Here is a 25,355-nt window from a genome sequence, read left to right on the forward strand (position 1 = left end):
CATCTTTATGTGTTGTGTGAAGGAAAATCTTCCGTTACAGGGTTCAGCGGCGAGAATAACGGTTTTTTTAAAATTTTAATAGATACATCGATACATGACGTAAGGAGGTTATTTGATATTTTAGTTTTTATTTTAAATTTTCTGAATTTTTTTTTAAATTTTATTTCTAGACCCTCTAGATCAATGTTTTTTTTGTCACTCATGCTCATCACACACAGTTAGAATTGTCATCTATGATTATTTGTTCAGGAAAACGCTGTAAATCTTTTCAGTTTTGCCGGAGACCTTTGCTCTTATATCTATCCTTTGCTCCTTTGTTGTATACCCAACCTTGCCCAACAATAGATGATGACCACAGCACCCATCCAATTAGCCGAAACTGGCCGATCTTTGCTGCGTTGACATGAGAGGGCCTTCTAAAGCAATGTTTCATGTCACCTTGGATCCTTTGTCAAGTGGTGCTTTATTGATGAAAGGTATGTAATTATCAGGAAAAAGTCTACAGAAGCAGAATATTACACAAACCTTATCTGCTGTTCTAGCATATAACATGCTGATGTCTCCCCACGAACACGAGATTAAAGTAAGATGAGCTCAAAGTGTTTAAAATGGTAACTGAAATTGCATGGGTGCTGCGTACTCTAATATGCTCATACCCCCAATATGCTGTATATGAAGAGAGATCTTGCTGTCCAAAACAGAAGCTCCTGCTCCTAATACAAGACTATAATTTTATCAAACATGGAGTATATAGAGTATATGTACTGAAGCCTCTGGTTCTGGTGCACAACATGTTTAAAGGGACTGTTCAGGTTCAGGAAACTCGTGATGCAAACCTCCGGGAAAGGGGAGGTGACATATTGCGTGTGCCTGCTTCAACCTGCAACTGCTGCTGTGGCAGGCTCATGGCTGTCGACACCTCAGCACTGCTGGCCTTTAGAGAGGCCAGTGGAAATGGGCAGGACGGCTGAATGGGAGTGTTGGAGAAGGTGATTCTAAACTTTAAACATCTGAAAAATATGATTCTTTACCATTGGTGTGGGTCCTTTTTACATGGACCTCATTGTAGATGACTTATCTTTAGTATAAAAGAAAAATAGACTTTTCTCTTCATTTGGGGTAAAAACTGGTGACTGCGTCTCTTTTAAGCCTTACGGTGTAAGGCTACATTCACACAAACGTATGGAGGGCGTATACAGTGTATATACGTCCCCCATACAATTCAATGGCTTCACTGAGCCGTACGCGAGCGGTATGGTGCATCACAAGTGCGGCACCCTACCTTTCCGTAGCCCGTAGAAAGATAGCACATGTCCTATCTTTCTACGGAATACGGCGCCGTGTGCTGTGTATTCCTATGGAGAGCAGAGGGGTTGAGCGGCGCTCTCCCCCTCCTCCTCTCCCCGACACCGATGTATGCCCGCCTTACCACGGTACGGGGGGCATACATCGTGTGCATGTAGCCTAAGAATTTAACATAAAGGAAATGTTTCAAAAACTTTAAACCCAGTCTATTGTTTAGGCCTCGTGCACACCACCATGTGCATTTTGCACCCGAAAATTCTTTCCGTGTGTCAGCTGTATGTAACCAATATGGCACCATAAACTGGCTGTATCCAGAAAAAAATAAGGTGAGGTGGCACCTACGTTACCTGGTCTTCTGGGCAATCCACCGCAAAAGCAGGCTGTATATGGTGGACCACACCGTAAATTTTACTTTGTACTTCCATAGACTTCTATGGAGAGACTTTACTGTAAAAACGACAAATATTAGGACATGTTCATTTTTTATGTTGCGATTGAAGAAATAGGGTGACCACATACGTAGCTGTATTGCCTATTAAATTCCATTTTATTCTGTAGTATCCTCAGGTGGGGTCTTTTAAAAAAAAAAACCATAAAGTCATATAATTTTTAATATGCAAATTCAGTTTATCTGGAGCAGTAATGGTGTATTGTATTACCGCTTTCTTCATGTTAGCGATCAATTATTTTTCTCATAGGGGATGGTCTTTGCCGTGCGCTGTACTTGCCCTCTCATCCTTCATCTTGACCTTATGTGTAGGAGATCCGCTTCTTCTTCATAGGTACCATCTTTGAGATTCTTTGGACTTGAATCACATCTGTGACATTTTGGGTCTATGATGAGTAATAAAAAATAGGAATCCCTGTTATTTTTCTGCCAGTGTATAGTGCATATGCAGTAAATTGCGGGACAATTGATGGAGGGGTGATTTACAGACCCCAATCGTAAATCGCCAGCAGATGACTGCTTCACTTGATATACGGGTTCATTCATTGGTAAAGTGTCAAGGCTGTAGTGGAGGGATCCAAAAGATGGCTATATGACCTGGCAGATCAATATACCTGGTCTACAATCTTAATAAATCAATTTATTACTCATTAACTAAATGAAACGGGGGAAGATATGTTGGGAAATGTATGGTTTGCTACTCCTCATACATAGATGAGTACTGCTTTGTTTGATTTATAAGATTCTAGGATCTTTTTTTATGTTATTTGTGACAATGTGACTGGTGAAGGGTTTATTGTATTGCAATTTTCTGGTGAGAAATTTCTCTACAAAATTTGTAGAAAGTAAAGAAAAAGTTTATCTATAGGGTATTGTGGAGGTGCATGTCTGACACTACCACATCCCTGATTGTCTTTGGCAAGAAGTCTTAGTGCCTCATTTCATTTTCAGGGAAACATTTTCAAAATTCTTGTTCTGGTTGTAACTTTCTCCATAGACTCAAGATGTGCAGTGCCACTGGAAATAGAAGTCCTTAAAAGAAATCTACCACCGAAATCAAACATGATAAACCAGGGACACTTACTCATAGAACCAGGCACCGTGACTGTGGTAATATTCTTATATGTGTTATTCATGGCCTCCTTCCTTCTAAACTCAATGTTAAAAATTATGGTAATGTGTAACCAATGTGCCCCCGCTCCCTCAGCACTTCCCCTTCTCTCTGTCTGATGTAATCTCACTCCAGCACAATTTTCAGCACATGGTGGAGGGCAAGGGGGTGTTCCATACACACTCTAACAGCCCGTGAGTCTAAAGCATGGAAGGGTATTGGTAACACCATCAGGAGCTCTTTAGTCTTATTAGCATAATGCTTGATTTTCATGGTCATGAGTCTTTTCAAAACAGACAATTATAAAACCTTTTACAGACACGCACTGAAGATGAGGAGGGATGAGCGCTAAGTCATTGCGCCCGACTGTAAACACTGGAAAAGATAGAGCATGCTCTATCTTTTTTCTGTGCACGGTACAGGGACATAACATACCACAGCCTCACTCCATAGCCTTCTATGGGGATGTATATGTCCCCACTACAGCAGTGTAAAGGGGCCTTTTATTGTTTTTATAGAACCTCTGAGCCTTATATGAAATTTATTAAAAGCCCTGACAACCCCTTAAAGCCTGAAAGGAAATGGCGACACTGCATTTTTTTTTTCACAGCATTTGGAAATATTAAATGAAGCCACCTGAAAGCCCAATTTGACCCACAGATAACAATCATACTTATACAGCTCTGTAAACGGAAAAACAATAAAGTTCTGGTCCTTCGAATGTGCGTATAGATAATGGAAATACATTCTAAGGTGCTTAGGCATTAAGGAGTTACAGTGGACGCCAGCCATATATTACAGAGTTTCTTATGTGCACGCACATGTCCGGTGGACGCACTGGGGCAGATTTTGGCCGGTTGCCCACGCGAGCGAGTTTGTTCCGAGATTTACCGTCATGATATGACAGGGGACTGCACTTCACAGGTTTACTGTCTAGACTCTCGAAGAATGTCGCAGTCACAGAATATTAATTAGAAAGTTTCTGTTTCAGCCTCCTGGTGACCTACGAAGAAAAGGGATCCCATGCCTCAAAGAAAATGTCCCATATTTGTAGTAAAGAGTTAAAAGGTACACAGTAATCTATGAATGGCATCTTCAGCCTCATAAGCTAAACTGCACGGCTTTTACTAGACTTGAAGCTGCGGTGAATGTTAACTTGTCGTAGTGTAGAATAAAGTATAGGATATCGCCCGCATTCCTCCACCAGCATTGTGCCAGTATAAGGACTGATTCACTATTTGCATGACGTTTTTTAATAAAAGAAACTGCATGTCAAAACTGCATCAGTATCCCATCTGTGAATGAGACCTTCATGTTTGGTCACAAGCTTCATCCATTATATCTTATCGACCTCCACCCTCCTTCTGACAGCATCGGCATATCGTGACGGCACTTATCACACGTGTAGATGTTACAGTCTCATCCACCCTTGATTCTTGTCTCTAGTTCACACTTACATACGTATAAGAAGGTGTCGCCCAAATTATATGTTATCTGCCCACAGAGGCTGAGGGTGATGATGTTATAGCTGACATTATTGTAATCCATGTGGTCAACCCGGATAGCATCTCTAAGGGTCAATGGGCATCAGCTGAGCTGGAGATTAGGACAAATCCTAAAGTAAGTATTGGACACTAACAGGTTTTTTTTTTGCCCCATATACTCAAATTTTAAGATTCTTTGCTAACCCAGTAAAGGGGCTGTCCCATGAACCAAATTAGGCCCTATCCACAGGATCCCACTCCCACACACACACAAATGTCTGGAACAAGGACCCAGTGCCTTTGACTAGAGTGGAGGATAAAGGGGTTATCCACTTTTCAATAAATCTGTTCCATTAGACAGGTCTCTGCATGTTTATGTACTCCTGTCTTTGTCTCCTATGATAGCTTCAGCCGTTCCATGTTTTCTTCATGCTGCACTCTGCATATATACAGAACTTTCTGTTTCTCACTCCTTCAGTCCGTCGTAATGGTGTCACCCAGTGTGTGCCTTTTTCTCTCACAGTCCATTTCAATGACAGGCACAGGATGAGGGGAAGTAGCAGGAGGAGTCATAATTTCCTGCTGCAGCTCCTCCTATTCAGCAGTGTTCAGACAAATATTCCCCAAGAGTTTACAGAAGGCACTAAAAGAAGTAGCAGAAATGCTGGATAAATGTTAATGCAGTAAAAGCACATGGGCATTTTATGTAAAAGAGTCACCAACCCCTTTAAGCCTTTCTGATGCCACTCCAGTGTATGGGACTACTTGAGATAACTTATGCTAGCAAACTTTGGCAGTCCTATAGACTTAAGAATTTAAAGGGGTTGCCCAGGATTTAAAAAAACTTTTTATGGCTCTGGGTGTAAGAAAACAATAAAGAGATACTCGCCTCTCAGCCTCCCTTTTAACCATGACATTACCATATTTTTCAGACTATAAGGTGCACAAAAAATCCTTTGATTCTCTAAGGTGCGCCTTGTAGTCCAGTGCACCTTATATATGAACCGTACTTACAGACAACAGCTGCCTTGAACTGTGCACAGGTCTGCCACCTGCTGGTCATTCATCCTTATAATCAGGTGCGCCTTATAGTCCAGTGCGGCTTATATATGAACTGTACTTACAGACAACAGCTGCCTTGACTAGTGCACAGGTCTGCCACCTGCTGGTCATTCATCCTTATAATCAGGTGTGCCTTATAATCCGGTGCGCCTTATATATGAACCTAGACGTTTTAGCAGGCATTTATTGAAGGTGCACCTTATAATCCGGAGCGCCTTATAGCCCGAAAAATACAGTAATATATTTCCCAGTATTTTATATGATCGGTTTCCAAGCCAGAGTCCCCCAAATCCTCCCAGTACAGACATTTTCTAATATCAGTCTGCTTCATTTACTATCGATTTTTTTTTTTCCACCGCTTGATAAATCTAGGCCAAAGCCACTCAAGTATTTTATAAAAATCCAGCTTGACACTTGCAAGCATTAAAGCGCCATATGATAAAGCTGGGAATCTTTTTATAGCGCAGATGAAATGAAGAGCCTGACACTTAGAAAGTACTCGCAGCTCTTTTGTATATATTTATATACCCAGAGATAGTCATAGGCTTCTGCTCGTGTATGTCATCCGCATCATCTACACAGAAGACCCAGAAGTAAAGGTGATTTACAAATCCAGCCAGACGGTTTTATTTGTACGGAAGAAAGTGAAGCGTAGCACTTCTAAATCTTGAGTTCGGCTGCATAAAGAGAATGTAAAGTTGAACCTTGAAGGGAGTGTAACACCTCAGCCAAGTATAAGAACCTGGTGTTACTGTGTTTCGGAGCTTGTTACACTGAGTATTGTACACTGAGTAGTATACCAGCCATAGTTTGAATTTTGACATGCAAATGAGGGACTTGACAAATGGGATCTTCCTTCAATTTCCCAGTCAGGCCCCCGGGACTTCTCACAAACTGCACCAATTTTCTGGAATGCCCTATATGGCCTATCAAACTAATTCCCAACTTTCAATGTTTCTTTTAAACTTTTATTTCTTACATTTTTACCATGTTCAAGGAGGAGAACCATAGTTCTGCTACTATTTTGCCATAATACAATGTAGTTTATTATGGTGGTCAGTAAATGGCCAGCAGGGCAGGATGTCAAAAACTTCTTCAACATGGTGATCCTAGGCTGCCGTGGTAATGGTAATGCACCAGGCAATTAACTAACCAGTTTCTATCAGAGTTATTGTTATTTTATGTCTATTTTAGTTCCTGATCCATAGTTGTTTTATTGTTGGATTTTGTATTGAGAGGTTTTGGTTAATTGAACTTCAGCTGCTCGGATTCCTGTGTTACTAACAGTTTTAAACCTATATAGTTATGTAATGAATTCATAAAAGATCTTGTTTCTGAAATTGTTACTCCAGATTCAGAAGGATTTTTACCTACGTTTCATATATAATTAGTCCCAATTGTGCCACTCTCTTTTATCTTTCCAGAGTGGCATTTCTTGTTTTCTGAAGCTACTTGTCAGAAATGGTCCTCAACATTAGAGAAGTGGGTAGAGACTAACCTCTTCCTGTCTGTGCCCTAATACTAAGTCATTTGCTTACAGTTCCCATGATGCATAGTGCTCTCTCATGAAGAATAGCATGACAGCTTTTGTTACATGGATAAGCATGGAGTAAATAGTATAAACCAGCAGAGAAATGTGTAGTCTGTGCTGTATGAGCACTTTGGGTTAACAGGCTACCTGTTTTTAGAGTGCAGTTGCTGCGGGTTGTGGCTTCAGGGGAGTTTATGTTACAGCTTGTGGTGAAGAGAGACATTGAAAGTCAGGTAGAATGGGGTGGAGGGGCTGATGGAGTAAAGGAGAGAACCACTGCTACCTCTATTTGCAAGAGACTTTTTCACTCACAGAGCTGCACAAACACAAGGCTTTCCTGCTACCTACAGACAGAGCAGCATCACATGGTATCTGATCCCCCCTTTCAAAACAAACAGAGAAAGGTCCATATTGTGGCACTCACCATTTTTCTTTTCAGAGTCATGGCATTTTATGTATGTTTCTCAAGGTCAACCCCTCCCTCCGGGACATAGAATCCATAGAATTTTTTGTTTACACAATATACTGTCTCACAGCGTCCGTCCTTTGATGGGCTAAAGTGAGGATATAAAAAATGCTTCATATATATAATTTATTATAAAGCATAATTGAGAAGAGATATTAATTTGTGCAAAAATATTGAGGACTTAATTCTATGCATGGATATTATTATTTTAAGCCTGGAAAACTCTTTTTAGCAAACTCTAATAATAAATAAAAGTTATGATATGACATCCCATGAAGAAGAAAGTCTTTATTAGATATCATACTGTAGGATATTTTGCAAACCAGACATAGCGATGGATATTTAGGAATCTCTAGCTGTTTGATTGGAATCTCTGTACGGTCCCATATGTCAGGAATGGGTTGGGCACTATCAAAAACTATGTCCTAAAATCAGCTGACTGTGGCTGGAATGTAACAATGATCCCCTTACAACGATGTCCAGTGATGCAGTAGCCGCTCCAGTCATCGTGCTGCCGTGTGCACTTTTACTGGCATCTCCACAAGCCGGGAGCTGACTGATTCATTCTAACCCAGTGAGCAGCCATCAGTGAGATCATCCTGTTCTGAATAATCTTATAGAGTTACATAAATACTCTCAATCAAAGATTATGCGCTTAGAGTGAGGGACACGGAGAGGCACAACATGATTTACCTGAGCGGTAAGTTCTAATTTAGTTTCTTTTTTACATTATATTTTCATCATCCAACTGTTCCAACCGTGGTTGTAAGTTCTCTGATGTGATGGATGGTGTGAGCTGCTGCCCATTGATGTCGTCACATGTTGCATGCTACTACAGAGGATAACGAGGAACCTTGTAGATGATATTTACTTACATAAACTGGTTAATTTGCTCAAATGTTTTGTGTTATAACTAACATGGAATGAACGCTTATACAAGTAATAGGCGGTACGGACACAATGGGGCTTATTTACTAAGGGTTGGTCGGTTTTCCGACATTTTGGGACAGGTATTTAACTGGGGTTTGTTTCGCACACGATGGGGTTGTGGCGTGGTTGCGCTGGCTTTCATGCGCCAGAAATCGGATGCTGGCCGTTGGACGATCCAACTGTTTCGGACTGAGCGCGGGATTTAACTTTCAAATTGTGACGCAAAATCGAGAACTTACATACACCAGGAAGAAGAAGGTGAACTCCGGTGGACCTGAGCGGGGAAGCGGCAAATGCAGGATATCGGGCACACGATCTTGGGCGCGGCACTGGGAATTGCGGCACAGTGCATGATCGTCGGACAATGCACTTTCGTGAACTCCTCAGGACTGGGTAAGTAAATGTGCCCCAATGTGACCCTACTAAATTAAATAAATTATTCTGTAACACTACAAAAAAAAGCATAAAATAACACTTTATTAAAACAAATTCATTTAAAAAGACCACATGCACAAAAAAAGTCCTCCAATGGTTAAATAACTAAATATACATGATAAACAGATCACAGTAACCTGTATAGAGGTTTTAGACCTTAGAACAAGTCATAGTATTTGCTTACAAACAACTATTGCACATTAGAAAGAGGAATAACAGAGGACAAGTGACACATACACAGGTATATACAGACCAAGGGTGGACAGCACCTTGCACGTGTTTCTCCTTGCTTTGTCAGGAGTAAGATAAATTAAAGAGTATCTGCCACCAGCCATACACCCACAGACCCCACACAGTACCTCATAGCGCACTGTATATGTCTTCCATTCATGGCCTTATATGGTAATTTAATGCCTCCATTCTTCTAAAAGAAGTACTTTTATTCACGTCCTTGATAAAGTCAAGGAGGTGGGATCTCTAGCATACAGTCAAGCTATCCCGCCTCTTCTCATCCGCTCACACTCCTAACCCAGCAGGACACCATGGCAACGTCATCCTCTTCTAGTGCCAAGTACTTACGCATGTGCAGTGCACTAGTGCTGGCCGTAGTTATCCTCAATGCGCACGTGCACTCTGGAGGAAGGCTAGCTTGGTGCATGCGCCTTTGAAGCTGACTGGGGACACGTAGGACCGGCGATGAGTTCACTGCACATGTGTAAGTCCTCGGCACTAGAAGAGGATGACGTCACCGTGTAGGGGGCTGGGTTAGAAGTGTGAGAGTGGACGAGAGGAGGTGGGGTAGCTGGACTGTGTGCTGGAGCTCCATGACTTTATCAAGGGAGTGAATAAAAGTACCTTTTGGAAGTATTATAGAATCAAGTAACTATATAAAACCTTATACAGTGAGGTCATTTGTGTGGTGTATGGGTTCCCTTTAATGGGTCAACAAGTTATTGTGGTACACACACATGTCCATGTGGCCTAGTAGGTAAAGGTAAGCACAGGCATCTTGACCACTGTACAGCTACACTGGCCAATACACAGCAAAGATTACAGTAGCTTGGGCAGGTCATGTGATCAGCACTATGCTTGGCTGCAGTTGGTTGATTGCAGTGCATCTAGTATGGCCAGTGTTGTGGTGAGATCCTTAGGTAATAGGGAAGGACAGTCTGTTAAATCATCACTGGGAGCAAAGCATAAGAGGGAGGAGGAGTTACTGACAACTAAAGCATCATGGGACTTGTAGAATCCTGTGGCAGACATCTTGGTGATAACTCCACCTACTTTAGAAAGCCCATAACGTTTTGTGAATCATAAAATTAAACTATTTAAGCTCCATTTTGTGACTAACGACATAGTTTTGTTATATTCATGTATTCATAGCATTATGGATTTCTTGTATGAGACCTTCATATTCCCGGAATACCCCTTTAACTGTATTTGAGTAATTACAATTTCTTTTTTGCCTGAATTGTGGTTAAGAGTCTGGTAACAGAACAGTGATGTGCAAAGGCAGGAGTGCAGAACAGGAAGCTTGAGAAGTGAAACCTCAGCCAATGGCTGCAGAACAGGAAGTGAATTCAGAGAAGGCACATGGTGTCGTAAAGACTCAAAATTCCCTTGTAAAGCCCACTAACGTGCTTTATTTTTGCCTTGAAAACCTTAAAGGTGTATTCCCATGAAGACAAGTTTCTTAAATGCTGGGATTACAAAGTAACACATTCTCGAATTCACTATTATTAACAAAAAAACAGCATTTCACAGATATAATTCTAACCTGTCTCTATCGGTCCTGGTGTACACAATTTCAATTGCCCCTAGACACAACCCTGTAACTTCTGACTTAGGATCTGGGAAGCCATCTTGGATTTCTGTGTGACGGCCTTCAGCGGAGTTTCTCTCTCTCCGCTCCCTGCACTCTAGCCCTGCCCCCTGCAGTCCGGGACAGAGCTAACAGACACTGAGTTCCTGCCTGAAGCAATGCGAGGAGTGTAAAGCTACGGGCAGATAAGTTCTTTATCCGGGGAGTCACAGCAGAAAGGCACAACAGATCTAGTGTGTTGTAGAATAGCAGAGCTGACTGTGTCATTGTGTGCTGTAGACATCTCATGGATCATCATCATCTCCCATCTCTGATCTGTTTCGTCTCTCTCTTTCTATGTGTCAGATACCTTGTACAATGATAATCTAAACACATTGTCAGTTCACAGAACTAGCTGGATCATGAAGTGTCTGCTTAGAGAGTACCGGCCCACACTCTGGAATTTTGCACTGACCATCACTAAGCGATAGGAGCTAAAACAGCAATAACACTAAATTTGTGAAGTAAAGAGATTTGAGAATTTTCTTTCATGGGAAAACCCCTATAAAGAACCATATAGAGAACCATATAAAGAACAATATTTTTACTCTAGAACCTGATATGATGCGTGGACCTTGTAGTTTTGTTTTCTGAAATATGTTAATATGTCCGGGTTTCACATTAATAATTTCACATTGTCTTGACGTACTTCATGTGTAACATTTATGACTTTATGTGGAACATTTTATATTTAGCACTTTTTATCCTATGTCTTATCTCCTTACAAGTGGAACGGATTGAATAATGTATAATGTATGCATTTCTGCAACTTTTTGGGTTCTCAAGCGGGATTTTTTATATTTTTTATCCTATCTACATATTGAGGCAACAGAGTATGTATAATTTGTGTCCCTTTGCGTCTTCTAAAAGTTGGCACGTTAAATATACATAAAGAATGTACAGTATTGGACGGAAAATAAATTTTTTATTGTGTTGAGCGAATGAAGTTGAAACTCTGCAGCGGTGATCCTCGATGTATTTTTCATGGTTAGTAATGTCACTGCATTGATGTGGCCGGCTTGAATGAAATAAATGATTCATTAGACTTTACCTCCTTTGGGGCAGGAATATGGCTGCGCACTATGAGTGCACTCAGACCTTGGTGAATTACGAGACTCCTACTATTATCAGGGAGAGGATTTCTACTTCTATTGATAACCCTTTCATGGGGGAAGATATGTCCCCTGACCATGATCTTTCAGTTCGGCCAGTTTTTATAATTTGCTACTAAACATACTCCTATTTAACACTTACTATTACATTTTATGTAGTACAGGCGGTCCCCTACTTAAGAACACCCAACTTACAGACAACCCATAGTTACAGACGGACCCCTCTACCCACTGTGACCTCTGGTGAAGCTCTCTGGATGTTACTATAGTCCTAGACTGCAATGATCAGCTGTAAGGTGTCTGTAATGAAGCTTTATTGATAATTCTTGGTCCAATTACAGCAAAAATGTTGAAACTCCAATTGTCACTGGGACAAAAGAAAAAAATTTGTCTAGAACTTCAATTATAAAATATACAGTTTCGACTTGCATACAAATTCAACTTAAGAACAAACCTCTGGACCCTATCTTGTATGTAACCTTGGGACTGCCTGTAGTAGTAGTAGTGATGTGAAGTTGCATGTGGCAAAATGATAACCTTGGGATGATCCAGTCAGAGACAAAAAGTGATCTGCTTCAAGGTGACCTTGGAAAGAAGACTCATTTCCTGCATGTCTAATGCTTTAAATCAGAGGTGCACAGCCTTTTACGGTCCAAGGTGCCGCACTGTCATACCGCTACCCGTCAGGGGCCGCATTATTAACCAAAACCCTAGATGCGCCAAAAACCACAGTATAGAGCAAATCCCCCCCCCAGAAACCACTACTGCATAATACTGCATTTGTGCAATAGACCACAGAGCAGGGCTACAATACAGTCCAGATGATAATAGTGTTGATGGAAATTGTCTGAACCTGTGAAGCATAGCGCCTTTTACATCAATTTCAACGATACCTATACTATGCTTTGGGCTTCTTCCTATCCTGAGATATAGCCTCATATATCTATCAGCCCTATCTGTCAGTGTTATAGAATCAGTGTTACTGATTGTACTGAGATCTAGTGCAGGGAAAGGCAGGGAAGACACAGAGCTGACAGAACGGAGCACTGGAGCTCTGCATCATAGAAATGATCATACAGTAATCTACTACACCACAAAGAAAAGGATATATTTAAACATGTCCAACTACACTATAAAAACACCTACATAGGAATAAAAAGATAAACACATGGCAGCATCACAGTATGTGTGTATATATACTTAATGTACATAGTGAAACTTCTGCAGAAGGCCACCTCTGAGAGGACCCCTCCTTCAAAGACTTTTTTTTTTAAAATTCATTGGGGTACATTTATTAAGGTCCTTGCTCCAATTTTTTGTTGGCCTTAGCACGTTCTTTTATGCGCAAACTGCTTGCACATGTATTTAAGAAGTGTCTGCGCCTTTGTTTTAATTTATACTTTATGGAAGCTGCCCCCTATTTGCAGACCACCCCTTTCCTGTGCAAAGAGGTTTCCCTGTCTATACACTGTGCTGAGTGTGCAGGATCTGATTCATTAGAATTCATGGGGAGCCGGAGTTCTGTCTTTATTTGTGCAGCCACACTTTCATATACACACATTTGTGTTGCATTCAAACTTTCAAACACACCCAGCCCTGCTACATACCATTGGACAGTATGCTATGCAGAGACTTCCATCCAGACGGCAACATGTTTGCAATTGGATGACCTGAAGCATGAGATCAGTCACATACTTGTGACATCACTCAAGGTCCTGGCATTTTTTTCTCCTAGTGCCCCTCCCAAGAAGATCCACTCACCCCCTCTCCTCTCCATAGTACTGATACTGATTTCCATGGCAACCAATATAAACAAAGTGTGACAGAACAGCCAGGAGGACTAAGTAAAACCACTGCTAGCAGGCAAACAGCTTCAGATAGCTAATAAGCTTAAATTAGAGAATTAGCTTAGTGCAGAGTTAGCTAAATGCAAAATTAGCCATCCATCAACTTTGATCTAAAAAAAATTCTTTAAAAAACATAATACATGAATGTATAGAAAGAAGCAGGATGATAAGTGATCCTGTCTTTTAGATTTTCTCTTCAGGTGGGACACCTAACAGTTGTGGCCAGATATGTACAAATTATACAAGATTCGCTCCATTTTAACTTTTTCGGAATTTTTTAGAAGATTTGGTTTGTTCCATACAGATGTTGCTTTCATTGTTCTGCGAATTAGTATAATGTCCTCAGAAATACTTAAAGGTTCGATCTCATTTCGTGACTTTTTCACGGAGTTTAACATTTTCGTTTTTCACTAAAACGATAATAACTGAAGCCTAATGGATGTGTTGCAGACAGACAATTACAAAAACCATCAAAAGTTTAACAGATCCATTAGACTTCCTTTATAATATTATCTTTATTATATTATGTACAATATATCTCATGGTGATCCCTCATACAATTCTAAAAGCAAGCAGGTCCAATAGCAAATACTGATGTGGACACCACCACAAGTTCCTTCTAAATATCAGGGATGGGAGGACTTTGTGTATTGATCCATTTCTCTTTTCCAGGATTCTTTGCTTAACGCCATACTTTTCAGAAGAAAAAAAAGCAATAAATTGACACATTGATGAGAATACAGAGCATAATTTTAGAGCCTAAGATAAAAGATTCCTCTTATCATTACGCCCACCTGGTTTCAAATAGTGGATAAGTGTCTGATCACTTTGACCCCTCAGTGATCATGAGAAGGAGGTCCTCCAAGAGCAACAGGCGTTTGTATGTTCTCTCTGTGTTTGGGTGGGTTTCCTCTGGGTCCTCCAGTTTCCTCCCACACTCCAAAAACATACTGGTAGGTTGTTTAGATTGTGAGCCCCATGGGGACAGGGACCCATTTGTCATGCTTTGTGCAGCGCTGTGTAATGTGTATGCGCTGTATAAATAAAGGAATTATTATTATTATACAGGCGATCCCGGACTTAAGAACACCCGCCTTACATATGACCCTTAGTAACAAACAGACCCCTCTCATCACTGTGACCCCTGCTGAAGCTCACTGGATTCTGGTAATTTACTGACCAGCACTCATACCCTTGGCTGCTGCTCTGTATCTTCTCCCTATTTCCCGTCTGGCCGAAATGTTACACAACTCTTGAACCTTTTTCCGTGTTTCGTTAAAATTCACATTTTGACCTTGTAAAGGAGCACTTGGCCTTGATGAATTTCTTGATGAATTTAGTGACTTTTAGTCCCAGTCTACAAGAATCAGCTGTAAGTGTTATCAAAGGTGCAATACAATGAAGCTATATTGTTAACCCCTGTTCCTTTTTTTTTTTTTTTTTTTTTTTTTTTAAATTTTTTTATTATTCCATATAATAATACAAGACATTGTTTGCAACAGAATCCATAAAACATTAAAACATTACATGTCATGTTGTTAATAACATCCTATACATAAACTCCATCTACAAGAAACAACCATCCTATTGCAAAACACAGAATGTCCAAATCTTAATACGGATAATCCCCCCCCTAACCCCCCTCCCTCCCCACCCTCTACCGATGCTGGAGACGCTGAATGGACACAATCTATACACAGTGGGTTACAGAGAACCCTCTATAACCTCCACTGATTCCAACTCTCTTTAAGTCTGTTGCCCTTCCTATATCGTTTCTCGAACGCACATTCGTATGCTTTTATACGCTTAACTAAATTACTCCATTCATTCACATCTGGAGGCTTCTCATCAAGCCAATGTCTAACCAATACTAATCTTGCGAGAAAAATGATCTTCAGGGCCAAATCACTTTTTAATGTGTCGTCTAAAGAAATCGGTATCAAGCCCAGGAGCCCAAAGGTGGCAACTCGCGGGAAAGAGCATTGGAGCTGGGCCTCTAATCTCATAAATATCTCCTCCCAATAAGGGTTGATCTTAGGACAATCCCATAGAACATGTAAAATATCTGCTTGTGAACAATTACACCTCCTACAATTCGCATTTTCCCTTAAACCAATTTTAAACATTAGATCTGGTGAAAAATAAATTCTATATAAAATGTATAATTGTGTGCATCTGTGATTTAAATTAATTGTTGCTCTTACCACATTCTTATAAATATCACGCCACTGTGCCCCAGTGATAAAACCGACCTGGTTTGCCCATTTCAATTGAGATACGTGACTAAACTTCTGGTCTATAGTATACCTAAGAAGCCTATAAATATTTGATAAATTAATTCGTGTTACATCTAAATCTAATAGATCCATAAATTTACCCCCTATGTGTATCCTAAACCTCTCGTGTTGTGCCTCTTTCCTATAAGCGTGCTCGATTTGACGGTACCTAAAAAAATCCCTTTCCTCAAGCGTATCCCTCAGACACCAATCCTGAAAAGAGGGCAAGGTCCCATCTTCTTCCAACTGTTCCAAGGACGTAATTCCCTTTCTTTCCCAAAACCCAACATCATCCATCTTAGCTAGTTCCGAAAAGTTGAGATTACTCCACAGCGGGGTAAATTTAAAACCTCCAGTAATACCAAATAACCTCCTAAGATCTCTCCAAATATACAACAATAGCCGAGCCAGAGGGAATCTCTTAGCGTTCAAACGTTTCAGTTGGCCTGACTCTAATAGTGCCAGCATTGAATCAAATCTACGCTCCACCAGCGAAGTGAGCGCAAAAAATATATTAGACTGTCTATTTTCCAAAATAAACTGGGTCTGGGCTGCCAAAAAATAGTGATAGAAGGAGGGAAGCGACAGCCCGCCCCTTTCCTTATTAATCATTAGAGTTTCTTGCTTAATGCGAACCCTTTTCCTCCCCCACAGTAACTTGTTTATAATAGCACGAATAAACCCAAACCATTTCTTGCCTATCCAACATGGAGCATTAGATATTACATATAGAATTTGGGGAAGCAAAACGCTCTTTATAAGTATAACTCGCTCAGCACGATTTAATGGTAGCGTATTCCAAGTATTCACCTTATTTTTAATTTTTATTAATAAGGGCACTAGATTCAAAGTGATGTAGTCGTCAACCTTGGCCGTGATCTTTAGGCCAAGATATTCACATGAAGAGGAGATCTTAAGTCCAAAGAGCGAGTAATTAGGATGAGGGTCCTCATCCAAAGGCACCATGATCGACTTATGGGTATTTATCTCAAAACCCGAAAACCTACCGTATTCCTGAATAACCTTTAGGGCCTTTGGGGCCGATATATCAGAATCTTTGAGGAAGAGAAGGACATCATCAGCATATAGCATTACCTTATCCTCAACACCAGCTATTCCTCCCCCCTCTATTACACCGTCTGCCCTCAATTTTATTGCCAGGGGCTCTATGAAGAACGCAAATAGGAGCGGGGACAGGGGGCAACCCTGCCTTGTACCTCTAGACAACGTAAAGAAAGGGGAGAGATCACTATTAACCCTGATGCAGACCCTCGGGGATTTATAAAAGAGTTTAACCCAGTTCAAAAACAGGTCGCCCAACCCAAATCTAGACAGTACCTCCCAGAGGAAGTCCCACTCCACCCTGTCAAAGGCCTTAGAGGCATCCAAAGACAGGATGGAGCGAGACCCCCCCCGGCCCATCTGGAGACCCGCAAAGAGCCTTCTTATATTAGTCTTACTCTGTCGCCCAGTCAGAAAGCCACATTGGTCTTCATGTATCAGTAGTGGAGCATATTCTTTGAGTCTATTTGAAATTAACTTAGCCATCAGCTTGGCATCTGCGTTGATAAGCGAAATCGGCCTATAGGATTCCGCCTCCAAAGGGTCTTTATTTTTTTTCCGAATCAAGACTATGCTGGCTTCATACCACGAGTCAGGCAGCCTGCCCTCCCTTTGCGAAGATTCCCAGGTCTCCACCAGAACGGGTAAAAGAATAGCACCAAATCTACTATAAATTTCTAAAGGAAGCCCATCCAAACCCGGAGCGGATTTACGTCTAGAGGAAGCAAGAGCCTCCTCAAGCTCTTCGATCGTTATCGGGCGCGATAGCGCCTCTACCCCTTCCCTCGAAATGGCGGGTATTTGAACCTTACCTAAAAAGGATCTTATATCGTCTTATGATGCCTCCAAATCTGAGGTATATATGCCCTGAAAAAATTTTAAAAAGGTATCTCTAATCTCCTCAGCATTAGTAGTTGTATCCCCAAAGTTGTTTTTAATGGCTGTTATTCTATTATCCTCTTGTTGTTTTTTAACTTTCTGCAAGAGCCCCTTTGAAGGCACACCACTCTCACAATGTGCCCTTTGGTCCAAAAAAAATAATTTCTGTGTCGCCTTCTCTGCCATGAATCTATTATATTCCTCTTGTGCCCCAATAAAGCTGTTGCGCCGCTCCCTCGAACCACTCTCCAAACAGGCCCTTTCTTTTTCTTTCAGCTCTTTATTTAAGAGCCTCTCCTTACTAGCCCATTGCTTACGCAAATAAATGATTTCTGAATTTAATATCCCTCTAAGAAAGGATTTCAGGGCATCCCACATTAGCCCAAGGTTAACCCCGGCTCTGTTTGACACAATAAATCTATGAAGCTCTTCCTTGATTTTATCCTCATCTGACAATAACACTAACCAATGCGCATTGAGCTTCCAAAACTTAACGGGCGCATTCCTTGATCCGAACAACTCGAGAACCATTGGAGAATGATCGGAGATAGAACGGTTATCATACCGCATTTTCCCTACCCCATCGATGGCCAAATCATTAGCCAACACTAGGTCAATCCGGGAAAAAGTGTTATGGGAACGGTTGTAGCATGAGAAAATCTGCTGTTCCCCCTTTAAACATCTCCAGACATCTCTCCAGCCCACTTCCTGGCAGAACCTAGCAAAGGGGGTGTCTCCCTTCTCTATACTTCCCGGATTTTTTTTTCCACCTGTGCGATCTTTCTCATCAGACATTACAGCATTAAAATCGCCCAGGATCAAAACCGGGCATTCACCCACCCTTTCAATAAACCGCAGTAGCTTTATCAGGACCTCGTATCTAAAGGGGGGAGGTATATAGACTCCTGCAAGAACGCATTTATTGCCATCTAGTATACCTGACAGGAATACATATCTTCCATCTGGGTCACAACTTACATCTAAGGCTTGAAAGGCAACAGATCTGTGAATCAAGATAGAGACTCCTCTAGAGAATGATGAAAAAACAGAGTTGTATACCTGACTGGCCCACCTCCTTTCTACAAGAGCCAAAGATTCCCTATCAAGATGTGTCTCCAATAAGATAACAATCGCAGGAAGTTGTTTAACAATGTAATCAAAGATAATGCAGCGTTTCAGGCGATCTTTAAGCCCTCTTATATTCCATACTAAAAACCTAGTACCCATTTATATCTGGACAAAAGACACGAAAAGAGACACAACGACATGCTCTAACCAAACAACATCCCCAGCATCGGCTCATCCCACCCCCCCAAATCCCACCCCCAAATCCCACCACCTGTTCTACCATAGTACAACTCTTCCTACTTCAGCCACTTTCCCGCCCCCCCTCCCCACCTACCCCCCATTGCTGACCCGAAATAGATATAATGGCCTAGATATTCATATTCAAAGACCTTTTCGATCCAACCAGTCTGAAACTTGTTCTGGAGTGCTGAAAAACTGGGACTGGCCTTGAAAGATAATTTTTAGTTTGGCCGGAAACATTAACGAATAAATAATACCCTTGTCTCTCAACCTTTTTTTTACCTCCAGAAAACTCTTCCTCCTCTGGAGAGTGTCCTTAGAAAAGTCCGGGTATATTGCTACTTTAGCCCCTTGTATTGTAAGATCTTTTAGATCACGTGCTCGTTTCAGTATCATATCCCGATCTCTCGAGAGTAATGTTTTGCATATAAGGGTACGGGGAGTATTCCCCGGAATATAGGGGCCTGTCGGAATTCTATGGGCCCGCTCAATATCAAAGTGCGGGGAGAGATGCTCCTTCCCTATTTCCTTCAAAAACCATTCTTTAATGTAGCTTACAGGGTTATCCCCCTCAGCTTTTTCTGGGACCCCTATTAATCTTAGATTCGCTCTTCTTGAGCGATCCTCCATATCCGCAATTTTCCCTTTCAGGGCCTTATTCTCTACCTCCAAACGTGAGGTGACTTTTTTGAGGGTACAGACCTCCTTCTCAATATTAGTAATTTTTTCTTCTGCCGTTTTTTGCTTATCTCTTAGCCTGTTCAGCTCTTCTCTCATAATGGAGACATCTCCTCTCAAGGCCCCAACCTGGTCTGTCAGCCCCAGTATTGCTGAGTGTGGAGATTTGGCCCAGTAGAGACTGTGGTAACGGGGTGCTGTGATGCAGTTCAAGACAGTGACACCAAGGTACAGTCCAAAACAGGTCTCGCCTGCGTTTATTGCAGCAAAAGTAAAATAAAACAGCCTTCACATTCAGGCATCCAAACAAAATAATATCCTACCCGTCAGGGTGCTAACTAAACATTGGTTCTCTAACTCACCGCTAACAAAAACACTTTTGTTGCTCCAGGCCCAGAGAACAAGGCTGCGTGCCCTCCAGCCTCCTGCCAGAGAGAGACAACAACTTCAGATCTGCTGAGTGATTATATCCAGGCTGATTAGGCTGTTCCCATCACCTGTGTCCAAGGTGCTGGACAAACCCACCTCAGCACTAAGGCCTTGCATAGAAGCCAAACCTAGGGGAAACATACCGCCCATCCACAGTTAACCCCTTCAGTGTCTCACATACCCTCCCCCTCTGTTTGACCCTGTGGGGACGAACACTTTTGGCCATCAGACAGTGGGTACGGGATAGGGCATCGGCATTCCCATGCAGCTTTCCTGCTCGATGTTCCACCGTGAATTTAAAATTCTGGAGCATTAGGAACCACCTTGTGACCCTGGCGTTCCTCTCCTTGGCCTGACTCATCCAGGTTAGGGGAGAGTGATCGGTCACCAGTGTAAACTGCCGCCCTACCAGATAATACCTCAGGGATTCCAGAGCCCATTTTATCGCCAAGCACTCCCTCTCGACTATACTATAGTTCTTCTCAGGAGGTGTGAGCTTGCGGCTCAGGAATGTCACGGGATGTTCCTCACCCTCCACTACTTGGGACAGGACAGCCCCTAAGCCCACGTCAGAAGCGTCAGTCTGCACAATAAAGGTCTTGGTGAAGTTAGGGGTGATCAGTACCGGTCCCTCACACAAAACCGTCTTAAGTCGCTGAAACGCCCCCTCAGCCTCTTCACTCCACTTTACCATCACCGCCCTGCTACCCTTGGTCAGGTCAGTCAGGGGTGCCGCTATTGTCGCAAAATCGGGGATAAATCGGCGATAATAGCCCACTATGCCCAAAAAAGCCCTCACTTGCTTCTTGCTCAAGGGTCGTGGCCACTGCTGGATCGCCTCTACTTTATTTACTTGGGGTTTGATGACCCCTCGCCCAATACGGTACCCCAGGTAACGGGCCTCTTCCAGTCCCAGTGCACACTTTTGGGGGTTCGCTGTCAGCCCTGCTGCCCTCAGGGAGTCTACCACTGCTTGTACTTTGGCTAGATGACTCCCCCAGTCGTTACTATAGACTATGATGTCATCTAAGTAGGCCGAGGCATAACTCCGGTGAGGTTTTAGCACGAGATCCATTAACCTCTGGAATGTGGCGGGAGCCCCATGTAGCCCAAAGGGGAGTACCACGTACTGAAAAAGCCCATCAGGGGTAACAAAAGCGGTCTTCTCTTTAGCCCTGTCAGTCAGGGGGACCTGCCAATACCCTTTCGTCAGGTCAAGGGTGGAGAAGAACCTAGCCTGTCCAAGTCGTTCTATCAACTCGTCAACCCTGGGCATGGGATAGGAATCAAATTTGGACACCTCGTTCAACTTCCTAAAATCATTGCAGAACCGTAGGGAACCATCCGGTTTGGGAATCAACACAATAGGACTCGACCAGTCACTTTTAGATTCCTCGATAACCCCCAGGTCTAACATCTGCCTGACTTCTTCGGATATGGCAAGCCGGCGCGCTTCAGGGACCCGGTAGGGTTTTTGGTGTACCCGGATGTGGGGTTCGGTTATGATGTCATGCTTGATGACTGAAGTACGTCCCGGTAATTTAGAGAACACATCCACATTTCGGAGCACAAACTCCTTCGCTTCCTGAATCTGGGCCCTGGAGAGGGACTCCGAGATCCGTACTTCAGGCACCTTGGCATCGGGTACACCTACCTCCGGTGTCCCCTTCTTGGAGACAGACGCCTCCTCTACTCCCATGGCCATCAGGGACTCTCTTTCCCTCCATGGCTTTAGGAGGTTCACGTGGTATATCTGTTCGGGTTTCCTCCTCCCCGGCTGAGATACCCTGTAGGTTACCTTCCCCGCTCTCTCCATGACCTCATATGGTCCTTGCCATTTGGCCAAGAACTTGCTCTCCACGGTGGGCACCAGAACTAGCACTTTGTCGCCTGGGTTAAAGGTCCTGAGTCTGGCTGACCTATTGTAGACCCTAGACTGGGCCTCTTGTGCCCTTGTCATGTGCTCCTTTACAAGGGGCATTACCGCCGCTATGCGGTCCTGCATAAGGGAGACGTGTTCTATCACACTACGGTGGGGGGTCCTCTCCTGTTCCCAGGTCTCCTTGGCTACATCCAACAGCCCACGTGGGGAACGGCCATATAACAGCTCAAAGGGTGAGAAACCCGTAGAGGACTGGGGAACTTCACGTATGGCAAACATCAAATAGGGCAACAAACAATCCCAGTCCTTCCCATCTTTGCTGACCACCCTCTTTAGCATCCCCTTCAAGGTCTTGTTAAACCTCTCGACCAGGCCATCTGTCTGAGGATGATACACAGAGGTGCGGAGCTGTTTTACCTGCAGTAACTTACACATCTCCTTCATTACTCTAGACATGAATGGGGTACCCTGGTCAGTCAAGATTTCCTTGGGGAGGCCGGTGCGTGAGAATACCTGGAACAGCTCCCTAGCAATATTTTTGGAGGAGGTGTTCCTTAATGGAATCGCCTCGGGATACCGCGTAGCGTAGTCCAGGATAACCAGGATGTATTGGTGCCCCCTTGAGGATTTGACTATGGGGCCAACCAGATCCATTGCAATCCGTTCAAATGGCACCTCTATGATTGGTAGTGGGACCAAAGGACTCCTGAAGTGGGACACCGGGGCAGTAAGTTGACACTCAGGGCAGGAGCTACAATACCGGTTTACCTCCTCCCACACCCCGGGCCAGAAAAATCTCTGCAGGATCCTCTCTCGGGTCTTCTCAGCACCTAAGTGCCCTCCCAGCACATGTTTGTGTGCCAACTCTAGCACCAGCCTACGGTGAGATTGGGGTACTACAAGTTGCTCAACCTCCTCACCCCGTATCTGGTCGACCCGGTACAACAGTTCCCCAACAATCACCATTCGGGGGTATATTTTATCAGCCCCTGGTATTTGGAGTACCCCATTTATCACCTTAACATTCTCCCGTGCTTTAACCAAGGTAGGGTCCTGTAGCTGTGCAGCCCCAAAATTTTCACGGGAAATCTCAAGGTCCGGCATGTCGGCCATCTCCTCGTGGCCCTCGACCTCACCAGCTAGAACCTCTAGGGGAGAGAATTCATCACATGGGGTCACCCCTACTGCTGGTGTGGGTACATCGGCCTCAAAGGGTTCAGGGGCCAAGGCCGGACATACCTGATGCCCATTATCTGCAACAGCACCTGAGGTGGGTCTTCGTCTCCAGAGGTCCCAAAACACCGGTAAGTCTCTGCCAATAATAGCCTCATGAAACAGGGTCCCCACCACCCCCACTTCATGGGTGACAGTACCACAAGGTGTATGTAGGTTGATGACGGCAGTGGGATATTCGCGAGTGTCCCCATGTATACATAGCACTCCCACTTTCCGCCCACTGTACAGTCCAGGATCAACCAAAGTTCCCCGCACCAGGGTGACCAGACTCCCTGAGTCTAGCAAGGCTTCCACCGTGTGACCACCGATTGTGACCATACACACTTGGGGTTCTGCATCCGTGACTGACTCGGCTGCCAGAGCCGGCCGGGCAAACAGTGACACTCGCCGGGTCTGGTTGCAGTCCATTGGCTCCACTGACAGGGGACAGTTGGCAGCAATATGGCCCATTTCATGGCATCGCCAACACTGGATACGGCTATGACCTCGGTCACGAGCCTCACTGGGTTTCTGGGTATCCACGCCCCCCAATGAACCCCCTCCCAACCTGACATGCCTCCCCTTTCCCGCAGTAGTAGCCTTACCCAACGGTTTGGTGACCCTGTCACTGGCCCTGCTTCGTGTGGGAGAGGTAAGTAGAAAGTCCTCCGTAGCCCGATATCTCTCTACTAGGGACACGAGTTCCTCAGCTTTTGTGGGACCGGCCTGTCCAACCCACCGCTGGAGCCGAGAGGGCAGAGAACGGGTGAATTTGTCGAGAACCACTCTCTCCACCATCTGTGCTGGGGTGCAGTCCTCTGGTTGGAGCCACTTCCGGACAAGATGGATCAGGTCATGCATTTGGGAGCGTGGGGGTAGTTTTTCTGAGTAAGCCCACTGGTGGACCCGGCTGGAACGAACTTGAACGGTGACCCCAAGACGAGCCAGAATCTCCGCCTTTAGCTGGGGGTACTCACGGGCCTCCGTTTCACTCAGGTCGTAGTAAGCCTTCTGCGACTCGCCTGTCAGGAACGGTGCCAGGACATCTGCCCACTGCTCAGCCGGTAACTCCTCTCGCTCAGCTACTCGCTCGAACACAGTGAGATACGCCTCCACGTCGTCGGTCGCCGTCATCTTTTGTAAAGCCTTCTGCACTGCAGCCCGTGCGGAATGCTGGACAACCGGGTACCCTTGCAAACCAGTATGGGACCCCTCAGAAGTCGTCGCTTGCGGTGCTGCCATAACGCCAGAAAACTTTTCCATCATCAGCTGGAACATGGCTCGGGACTCTTCCCGCTGTTGCTGGAGCATGGCTTGCTGCAGCTGCCGATCAGCCCGTGACTCTTCCTGCTGCTGGCGGGACCTCTCCTCCTGCTGCTGGCGGGACCTCTCCTCCTGCTGCTGGAACATGGCTTGCTGCTGGCGGGACCTCTCCTCCTGCTGCTGGAGCATGGCTTGCTGCAGCTGCCGATCAGCCCGGGACTCTTCCTGCTGCTGGCGGGACCTCTCCTCCTGCTGCTGGAACATGGCTTTAATAATGTCCTCCATCTTGGCTTTATCCTGCAATTTGCCTGCTGCTTTCACCCAGGCCATGCAATGTTGCAGGATGTAGCGAGCCTTTCAGGTGTGTGTCTTTTTGAACTGCCCGCAATCCGAAGCACCATATGTGGAGATTTGGCCCAGTAGAGACTGTGGTAACGGGGTGCTGTGATGCAGTTCAAGACAGTGACACCAAGGTACAGTCCAAAACAGGTCTCGCCTGCGTTTATTGCAGCAAAAGTAAAATAAAACAGCCTTCACATTCAGGCATCCAAACAAAATAATATCCTACCCGTCAGGGTGCTAACTAAACATTGGTTCTCTAACTCACCGCTAACAAAAACACTTTTGTTGCTCCAGGCCCAGAGAACAAGGCTGCGTGCCCTCCAGCCTCCTGCCAGAGAGAGACAACAACTTCAGATCTGCTGAGTGATTATATCCAGGCTGATTAGGCTGTTCCCATCACCTGTGTCCAAGGTGCTGGACAAACCCACC

General features: G+C 43.9%; 1 protein-coding gene across 6 annotated transcripts in view; it reads left to right on the plus strand.

Annotated features, from left to right (window-relative positions):
* Nucleotides 1-25,355, plus strand: part of PAK5 (p21 (RAC1) activated kinase 5) — a 105,303-nt gene that overhangs the window by 20,539 nt on the left and 59,409 nt on the right. Inside the window, exons 1-3 of one of the 6 annotated variants that reach the window (XM_072140474.1) lie at nt 2,026-2,087; nt 2,751-2,863; nt 3,856-3,932. The exons of 2 other annotated variants lie outside the window; for them this stretch is intronic. In XM_072140474.1, the coding sequence (XP_071996575.1) occupies nt 3,902-3,932 (31 nt within the window). In that variant the 5' untranslated portion in view covers nt 2,026-2,087; nt 2,751-2,863; nt 3,856-3,901. Of the gene's footprint in view, nt 1-2,025; nt 2,088-2,750; nt 2,864-3,855; nt 3,933-7,985; nt 8,108-25,355 lie in introns of those variants that run through there. 3 more of the 6 variants (XM_072140476.1, XM_072140478.1, XM_072140477.1) reach the window with 3 other exon arrangements.

Source organism: Engystomops pustulosus, chromosome 3 (genome assembly GCF_040894005.1).
Source record: "Engystomops pustulosus chromosome 3, aEngPut4.maternal, whole genome shotgun sequence".
In the NCBI taxonomy this organism is placed as follows: Eukaryota; Metazoa; Chordata; class Amphibia; order Anura; family Leptodactylidae; genus Engystomops; species Engystomops pustulosus.